Source organism: Zea mays, chromosome 5 (genome assembly GCF_902167145.1).
Source record: "Zea mays cultivar B73 chromosome 5, Zm-B73-REFERENCE-NAM-5.0, whole genome shotgun sequence".
NCBI classification, from domain to species: Eukaryota; Viridiplantae; Streptophyta; class Magnoliopsida; order Poales; family Poaceae; genus Zea; species Zea mays.
In genome coordinates, this window is record NC_050100.1 from 221,113,275 (window position 1) to 221,122,994 (window position 9,720).

The window sequence follows — 9,720 nt, forward strand, 5'->3', positions numbered from 1 at the left end:
CCTCGGTGGTTGATGGTTCCGGCATCGCGCGGAGAAGTATTGCCGCTGCAGCCAGGTTCTGGCCGACCCCACTGGAAGCCGGTGGCGGCCTTGCCCTGACATCGTCGGCGATGCGGTGCTGGATGCCCTGGGGTAGATGACGCGCTTCTCCGGCCGGAGGTTGGCCTGCCCATTCCTGCCCGATATCCCGGCGGAACGGCTCAAGTGTTCCTGCTCCCTCGTCGAGCCTGGCCTGCATCTCGCGGATTTGCTTAAGCTGTGAGTCCTGACCCCCCCGCAGGGACTGGGACCACAGCTAGCTCCCGAAGGATGTCAAAGCGAGGCGCAGGCCTAGGGGGATCACCGTTTTCCGGTATACCAAGATGGTTGCCTTCGCCGGGACCCCCTAGATCGACGTGGAAACATTCACGACTTGGGCCGCAGTCCTCGTCGCCGAAGCTGCGGCTACCGTCGGAACAATCGGAAAGGCAGTAGTCGCATGCAGTCATGAAGTCCCGCATGGCACTGGGGTTACCAAGTCCGGAGAAATCCCAACAAAAGTCGGGCTCGTCATCTTCCTCGGAACCCGAGGGCCCGTAGGTCGAGACGGCTGTCAGCCGGTCCCAGGGTGACCGCATACCGTACCCCGGAGGGTTTGGACTCGCCTCTATGAAAGCGTCCACCGAAGCGAAGTCGCTTGGTGTGTCGAGGCTGAATCCAAAAGGCTCGAGATGGGAATCGGTCGGTACCTCTTGGTCGACGGGCAGTGACGAAGTCACGTCAGAGGCAGACTGCACCGTCGTCTCAGGTACGAGGGTGACGCCCAGCAAGTCCTTTGCGAGCGTGCTGGCGTCGTCCGTCCGCTTGGAGTTGGCGTGTTGCGGGGAAATGACGCTAGTCTTCGTCTCAGACGCGAGGTCGATGCCCGACGTGTCCCCCGTTGGGGCGCCGGCGCCGTCGACTCGCTCGACAGCCGACGAGGTGCCGCCTCCTGCTTGGCCTTGGTTGCCCCGCCTCCTCCTCCGTCGGCGGGGGAGGCGGCGGGACAAACCCGAATGTTTTTCTTCCGCCACGTGGGGAAGACGTCGTCGATTCCGCCGCCGGCGGGCGGGTTGTCGGCCGCCATTGTCGCTGTCGCGTGGCGGGGGAAGGAGTATCATGTCGTAGCTGCCATCAAGGGACATGAACTCAAGACTCCCGAAACGGAGCACCGCCCCGGGCTGGAAAGGTTGCCGGAGACTACCCATCTGGAGCTTGACGGGAAGTTGTTCGTCAACACGCGGCAGGCCCCTACCTGGCGCGCCAACTGTCGGCGTTTCGACCCCGGGGGTCCCCGGACCGACGAGTAAATTGTCGCCGCGTGCCCCAGCCCAGATGGGTCGGCGCGAGACAGAGCGCGAAGGGGGGAAAAGCCGAAGGGAGACATGCGTAAAAGGGGAAACCCGCGGCCTTCGTGTTTGTCCCGCGCCCAGGTCGGGTGCGCTTGCAGTAGGGGGTTACAAGCGTCCGCGCGGGAGGGAGCGAGAGGCCTGTGCGCGCGCTGTCCCGTCCTTCCCCGCGCGGCCAACCCTCCGTAAGAGGGCCCTGGACCTTCCTTTTATAGGCGTAAGGAGAGGGTCCAGGTGTACAATGGGAGATGTAGCAGTGTGCTAACGTGTCTAGCAGAGAGGAGCTAGTGCCCTAAGTACATGCCGTCGTGGCAGCCGAAGAGGTTTTGGCACCCTGTTCGTGTGATGTCGTGGCCGTCGGAGGAGCGCTGGAGCCTGGTGGAAGGACAACTGTCGGGGCTGTCGAGTCCTTGCTGACGTCTCCTTGCTTCCGTAAGGGGGCTGAGAGCCGCCGTCGTCATGGAGCACGCGGGGCGCCATCATTACTTGTTTTATCGGGGCGAGCCAGATAGGACGCCGGTCTTGTCCCCCGTAGCCAGGGCTAGCTAGGGGTAGGGTAATGATGGCCCCTCCTGTGGCGTGGTCGGTCCGAGCCCTGGGTAGGGCGAGGCGGAGGCTCCTCCGAGGTCGAGGTCGAGTCTGTCTTCCGAGGTCGAGGCCGAGTCCGAGCCCTTGGGTCGGGCGAGGCGGAGACCGTCGGTTGAGGCCAGGGCTGAGTTCGAGCCCTGGGGTCGGGCGAGGCAGAGTTCGTCGTCTTCCGGGGCCGAGCCCGAGTCCGAGCCCTGGGGTCGGGCGAGGCGGAGTTCGTCGTCTTCCGGGGCCGAGCCCTGGGGTCGGGCGAGGCGGAGTTCGTCGTCTTCCGGGGCCGAGCCCGAGTCCGAGCCCTGGGGTCGGGCGAGACGGAGTTCGTCGTCTTCCGGGGCCGAGCCCGAGTCCGAGCCCTGGGGTCGGGCGAGGCGGAGCTTCCTATGGCGCCCGAGGCCGGACTTGGCTGCTGTCAGCCTCACTCTGTCGAGTGGCACAATAGTCGGAGCGGCGCAGGCGGCGCTGTCCTCTTGTCAGGCCAGTCAGTGGAGCGGCGAAGATTAGGAACCTACAACTCAAACCATAACCAGCCTCTTCATATAAGAGTCTATTTTTTTTATATATAGAAGATTCTTTAAATGTCACTTAATTTAGTCTAGTATCGTATTTATCATTGTAAGGTTCTGTTTGGTTTCTTTAGTCACTAGACTAAACTTTAGTGATTAGTCACTAAAGTACATCGTTTGGTTCTAACGACTAAATCGGACTAAAGATCATTAATTGATTTGAATGTTTACTGCAATAGAGGGCAAATAAGTTAAAAATCATACTTTAGTCCTTTAAAAGGGACTAGGGACTAAAGAACTAAAGTTTAGTCACCCCACTTTAGTCATCATGTTTGCTTCTTTAGTAACTAAAAATGACTAAACTTTAGTCACTAAACTGTCACCCTAAACCAAACGGGGCCTAAATATCATAATCCCTTTTATGCCACTTGGATATAATTTTTTTACTCTTCCATACCATCACGAATGACATATAAAGATAAGAAATTTGTATGATCTAATCCTTTCTAGAATAACGTAGAAGAGATATTTACGATGATAAATAAGATCTTAAGCAAAATTACTCATAGAATTATCCCTTTATACTATGGGCCATCCAAATGCCGGCCGAGAGGCTGAGACTCGCCGTTTGTTGATTTAGTTGATCCACATAAAAATTGTTGCAAGGACTAATAAGCTATAGAAAAGTTATTGTATGCCATATGTTAAAAAAAAATTGGTTAAAACAACTATGAAATTCACCTCTCTATGTGTCTCGATATGAAACATTTCTCTATAATCACACATTTAGAAAAAATAGAAAACCACAAGTAGAACCTAACATGCTATGAAAAAAATATACTAACAAAAAACAGCTACCTTGTAAAACGTAATTGGAGAGATACTGAGAGTTGTTTCTTCTGCAACACAAATGAAATCATTCAACATATTTTTTTTATTGCTATGTAGCAAGGGGGTGTTTGAAATTGCATTTGGTTTACATCCACCAACAAGTTCCGCTGATTTATTTATCCTTAGCTTCAGCAAGTAGATCACAATTTACGATAGCAAGTTTGTGTGAGAGCAAACACAATCATTTGGTCTACTTGGTTGAGTCAAAATTGGTATATTTTTGTCGAGTCAAAATGACGTGAATCTGACAAAAAGACACTAACTTTCTATTTACATGATCATTTAGCGTTATAATTGGATAAGTTTCTTTTTGATCTATTCTAAAAAAAACTACTAACCAATCTTAAGGCTAGTTTGGTGGACAGAGAAATAGAGGGGATCCATTTCCGTGTCCACTAAATCAGCGCTTAAGGGCTTATTCGGTTAGGGCTTGATTGAGGGAGATTGGAGGGATAATAGTGGATTTAATCTTCTCCAATCCCCCTTGTCTAGTTTGGTTACTCTAATATTGACTTCAATCCATATGTGTTGAGGCCCCGATCTACCTCAACATATGTGGATTGAAATCAATACTAGAGTATCCAAACAAAGTCTTAATCAATTTCACGAACACGCCTTAAAGTGGGCAGTATTAATAGAGATTTTCTCCAAACATAGGTAGCTAGCTTAGAATAGGTTAACTGTGTAAGTAGTTTATTGCTACTTATGGTTGAGAGTTCACTTTTATGCCTGAGACTTGTTTTATATCATCAAACTTTGGTTGAGTGCATAAACAAAGGATGAAACAAAACTTTATGAAAAAGCTATTTATAAAAAAGATTTCACTTAGCCTTTAGCCTCTACGGCTCAACCTATGGCCAACGATCTTTTCTTTTGAAGCATGGCCCATAATTGTGTTCACTGAAAACGATTGCCTACTGACTTGTAGTCTTCCCAAGACCAAATGCAAGTGGGGATTCTAGCGCAATCCGCACCCAACTGGCCGACACCACTCCTTTTGTACCAGCCGTCCTGGTATTCATAGAGAAAGAAACATCATTCGCTGCAGCTTAAAACCATGTACGGAGTATGGAAAAAACAAATCTTCATCACTAATATATAAAACATGAGTTTCTAATAGCGACCTAGGATTTGAGGTACGAGTATTCAAAACAGCTAAGAAAACAAACTGATATGTGTATAACCGCAAATAAAGTCTATTATTTGGTACTAGCATATAGCCTGCAACACTGCGATTCCGCGGAGAAGTGGTTAATAGCGGTGACGACACGAGTGAAGGGATTATAGGTGGCGCGAGGGAGGGGATGGTGGGGACACGTAGGAGAGGGGAGGCCAGGGGATGCTTGGAGCGGCGGGATCATAGGGGAGTGAGGATGAGAGATGAATGATGAAACAAATAATATTATATATTTGATTTTAGTAAGTAAATGTGTCGGTGAAATGATAGCTAGATGCGTATGAATAAAATAGTGGATAGTTCAATATAAAGAAAACATATAGAAAAATAGGAGTGCAAAACAGTCTGATATTATTAATCTTACTGATTACCTAGAATATTTCTTTTAAAATAGATATTTAGTGGAAAAAAGAGTGTTGATAGCCTCCGTATTGTTGGACCACAGTTTAGTCCGTTATTAGATTACATATTAAATAATTTTTTGTCTAACAGATTTTACTCGTTAACTAACTTTTACGAACTAAAGTCTAGAAGGCGGGGCTCTCCTTCTGCAGAAAAAGAGAGAGAATTAAAAAATATTCCTCTACAAATAGGTAAGTGTAACTAAGGAAAGTAATCCTCTGATCCTATCGCTACCACCTTCAACCCGGTGTCCTTCTCCTTCACTCCTACTTGGCACTTTGACAGAGACAAAAACCAAACCCGCGGCGCCTGTCGTCGCTCCTTCGTTCTCGCCGCTGCCGCACTCCCGACGGCCACCTTAACAAGCCTCTGGCGGAGGACCAAATACTCTCGCGATCGCCGTAGCGCCACCGCGTCGCCCAATCCGTTGGGAGCCGTCGCGCGATGCAGGCGGACGAGCAGGCGGAGGCGCCGCGCCGCGCCAAGGAGGCCGGCAACGACGCCTACCGCAAGTCCTTGCTCGAGGAGGCCGTGGAGCACTACACCCTCGGCGCGCTCCTTGACCCCAGTGACATCGCCTTCCTCACCAATCGCGCCGCCGCCTACCTCCGCATGGGCAAGGTCTCTCCCGGTTCGCGCTCCCACTCTCCGTTCCCTCTATGATTCTATGCTACCCGCCGGCGGCTTACGCTTTGGGACATGTTCAGTACGAGGAGTGCGTGAGGGACTGCGATGAGGCCGTGAAGCGCGGCAGGGAGCTCAGCTCCGGCAGCGAGCTGATCGCGAAGGCGCTGTCTCGGAAGGCGTCGGCGCTGCTCGAGCTCGCGTGCTGCGCCGCAGACTACGCACCGGCTATCGGCGCCCTCAAGCTGTCGCTGGCCGAAAATTACAGCGAGGAGACGCTCGAGAAGCTCAACGACGCGGAGAGCGTGAGGAAGGAGGTTGAGGAACAGGAGCGATTGGATCAGGAGGCCGCCAACCAATGCCGCGAGGAAGGTTTGGATGTTGCTCGATTACAGCACCATTGAAATGGGAAATTGGGCAATGTTTCTTTGAGGATGTTGGGAAGGGGAGAACCTTACCCAATTTTAAATTAAAATTAAATGCAAGGTGTACATATGCAAAGCCAAGCGGCAAAGAATGGAAAACACAAGGACCACAAGAGAAAGACAAAAGAAAAACAAGAAGAAGGAAAAGGAATTAGAAATTAAAGGAAAAGAAAATAAAAAATACTTGTTTTCTCAATCTGTTGATAGCTTTCGCCTTGTTTTTTTTTTGTTGTTCTGCATTCCCTTACCAATCACAAAAGAAACACACATTTTGGTCGACAATGAAATACTCTCAGAAATTCCCATTTAGTTCTTTTGTGCGTATATGGTATTGGGATTTCCATGCGAAAGAAGACAGAGCACAAAAGAAAGGGGGCGAGTAGACACTTCTCCTAGTAATCTACTAATCTGTGTTTTTTAAGCATCATGTATCCAATTCCTAAGTACTAGTTGCATGCCATACAATGATACAATTGCCCAAATGCTGCAGGCAATGAATTTTTTAGGCAGAAGAAATACAATGAAGCAGCAATACAATACACACGAGCTATAAAAATGAACCCAAAGGATCCAAGAGTAAGCATATTGGTTGTTACCCTGATTTTCCTTCTCAAGTAAAGGTAATTCCAGAACACTAGTAAAGTAGTACTATCTTCAGTCAAATATAGATGATTTTCAGGCAAGAAAACAAGAAGATTATAAGCCAACTGTCCCATGTCTAAACATCAAGTAAATATGACTGGAGGTGGTACCCTTTTTTTTTTTTGAAATTTCTAAGATTTCTGATAAATTGAATTTTTTCATTGGTAAAACATCATTAATGATAACTCTTATTTTCCATGCACCTTGGCTGTAAAAACATTCTCTGGAGTTGACTTTTTTTTTCCTTTGGCACTCCTTGTTGTAGTAATTTGTTTAGTTTATGACTGATCTTACAGGCATTTAGCAACAGAGCTCAATGCCACATCCATCTGGGAGCCTTTCCTCAAGGTCTTGAGGATGCCGAGAAATGCATTGAACTAGATCCAACTTTTCTGAAGGGCTATGTGCGTAAAGCTAAAGTCCAGTTCCTGATGGAAAGTTATGAAAATGCTTTGGCAACTTACCTAGAGGGTCTGAAGTGTGACCCAAATAATATGGAGGTTCTGGATGGCTTAAGAAGGTAGCTTTCCAGTTCTCTTCTAGTCTTCTTTAGTCATGGTGTGATTTAAATTGACTTTGTGTTTGATTGAATTAGATGTGCAGCATGTGTTAAGAGGTCTAATGCGGGTGATGTTGAGATCGAGGATTTGAAATATGTTGATATTGATGAATTGAAATATTTCTCGGTAAGTGTAATAATAAACCCAAAATTAAAAAGAAAATTCAGGACTACCATTGTTTAGAGAGTAATGACACTGTCGGTGCCACAGTTCCATTTATTCTTAGCATTCAAGTTGGTGTTTTGCATGCATAAACAAAATTTCTTTTATTTCCAAAGGTACATTTTATATGAAGTAGAGCAAGAGAACTACATGATGAAGAGCAGGCCGAATGGCCATCGAAAGTCAATCGACCTCTATCCTGCATGCCATGCCATCATGAACAATTGGCTATTCAGCTTGACTGAAGGTCTCGGGTCTATATCTCCTTTGTTTATCCTGTCCAGTCCTACCATCCCTATCCTTTTCTCTTCCATTAGCTCTGGCAGCTTTCTGCACAAGTGACCTCGGTCTCACCGTCAGTGCATGATGCAGGTCTGAATCTACATCGATATTAACAAAATACTGCCATTAACATACAGTGTTCTCCATTTCCTTCCCCCTTTTGTGCCCATACCATACTGTGTTTGTGCTTGTTCAGACAATGCTGGCTGCAGCGGCTGATGGTCTTGATTTCATGTGTCGCAATTTAATTTAGTAAAACATTAAATCCTTGACAGCATATTCAGAATTCCACAATCTAGATTGATACTTAATCCTAAGCAAAATTTTACCTTTTCAAGATTTAAGGTTATGATTTTATTGAAGTCGAACCCATGTGTGCAAGGTCATCCTCTGACAGATCATCTAGATCGCCTTATGCGTGCATGACTTAATTTGGGGACTTAGGGTAGTAATATGAGAATTTCAGCGGCTCGGCCTTTGACAACCTTCCTATGACAATTGACAAGAGATTTATTTCCTTTTAAAAAAAACAAAACACTGGTCTTTCTTTAAAGGAAACTGATGAGGATCCTCCTGGACCAATATGTGTTACTGAGACCTGAGAAGTTAGTACAGTTATTTCCACTTGAAATATTTCGGTTTAGTGTGCTTGATTGGGTATTTTTGTCAGGGTGGTGGTCCAAACACTGTACACCAGCAGAGGAGGAGTGGGGTGATGACTTCTGAGTGTCAATGCAAGTAAGATGTTGCACTTTTCTTTTCAAATACTGGCAGGAGCTCTGCCTGCCAGTTAAAAGTAAGATGCTGCTAGTTGTTGCTTCCTCAGATAATTGCGAGAAACTTCTCCCTGTTGCGTCGTTTCAGTTTTATTGTCTTCCCTCATTTTGCTCTCTCTGTTCATAGCACCAAGGACATTGACGAGTCATCCGCCGAGAGGCTGTACGACGCAGTGAAGTACACCACGGACAACATGATGCTGATCCAGGTCCCAGTGTTAGGAACAACGAAGGAATTCTGGTGATTATCTGACAAAGCGACTAGGATCAGCAGAAAACTTGCATTGATACTGAGGAGCCACCACTCCGTCGGCAAGTACCTAGCTGCTCCTCTGCAGGTGTCCAACATCTGGATTGGGAGCAATGGGAGTGTCAAGCTAAGGGGGGTCAGTTTCACTGGTCAAGGCTTCAGCACTGAGCGTGTGAGAGATGACTACAAACGCATGTCCAGGATCCTGATGGCGTTAATTACTCTCTCGGGTGGGGACAGAAGCAAATTGCCTCCGGACTACAAAGAGTTCCTCCTGCTCTTGGAATCGGACACCCTTACAATGGAAGATGAATTCTTGATTGTAAACAATGCTGCACTGCTGCCCATAAAAAACCGGTAATGTCTTTACTTATTTTACCTTTATTTTACCACATGCTCATTTTGTTACTTGTGTCCGCACTTCACAGCACTGAGGTCTTTCTGATGCTACACGATAGAATTGTCGATTATCTTGGGAGTACGGACAAAACGAAGAAGAAGAAAAAGAAGAGGATACTCTCTAGTCTTCCCTACAAGGAAGACTGGCTAGATACTGCCAAGGCAAATACAAAAATCAACCAGTGGGTTGCCAATGTTCAGAACGAGTACAGAGCGACTCCACATGATCTGCTGCGGCTCAACAGAAATGTAAGAAGCCACATGCATCGCTACAGCGACGGTGACGACATCGAGGAAGTTCTGTATTGCGAATGGCCCGAGCTGCTCATGGTCATGCAGAAGATGTTGCACTTGGAAGGCGAGCTCGAAGGCACTGACATTCAGAACAAGTTTGGCTAGGCGTCCTACTTAAGCTACTGTTCTTCGATCGAGTTCAGGGGCCGAAAGTTTATGCTGGTGGAGTGATGGTCGATGTAAGTTTGTCGCTCTCATCATGAAGGTAAAGCTGGATCAGCTTTATAAAATGTATGCTAAAATGTAAAGTAAACTTTAAACCATTCTATCTGAGAAGGTCTTTTCTTAATACAATACCGGGAGTATGTCTCGTCTTGCTTGTAAATCGTGCCTGGGTATCTGGCTGTAGGTTTGTCTTGCTTGATCTTGTGAGGATGC

General features: G+C 47.2%; 1 protein-coding gene across 1 annotated transcript; it reads left to right on the forward strand.

Moving 5' to 3' along the window:
- The first annotated feature begins 5,210 nt into the window (after window positions 1-5,210).
- LOC100272782 (uncharacterized) lies at window positions 5,211-9,664 on the forward strand. Its single transcript, NM_001147235.1, has 8 exons — window positions 5,211-5,549; window positions 5,636-5,924; window positions 6,916-7,139; window positions 7,215-7,305; window positions 7,458-7,713; window positions 8,294-8,361; window positions 8,527-9,006; window positions 9,078-9,664. The coding sequence occupies exons 7-8, from the start codon at window positions 8,843-8,845 to the stop codon at window positions 9,445-9,447; spliced, it is 534 nt and encodes a 177-aa protein (NP_001140707.1). The 5' UTR covers window positions 5,211-5,549; window positions 5,636-5,924; window positions 6,916-7,139; window positions 7,215-7,305; window positions 7,458-7,713; window positions 8,294-8,361; window positions 8,527-8,842; the 3' UTR covers window positions 9,448-9,664.
- Window positions 9,665-9,720: the final 56 nt, after the last annotated feature.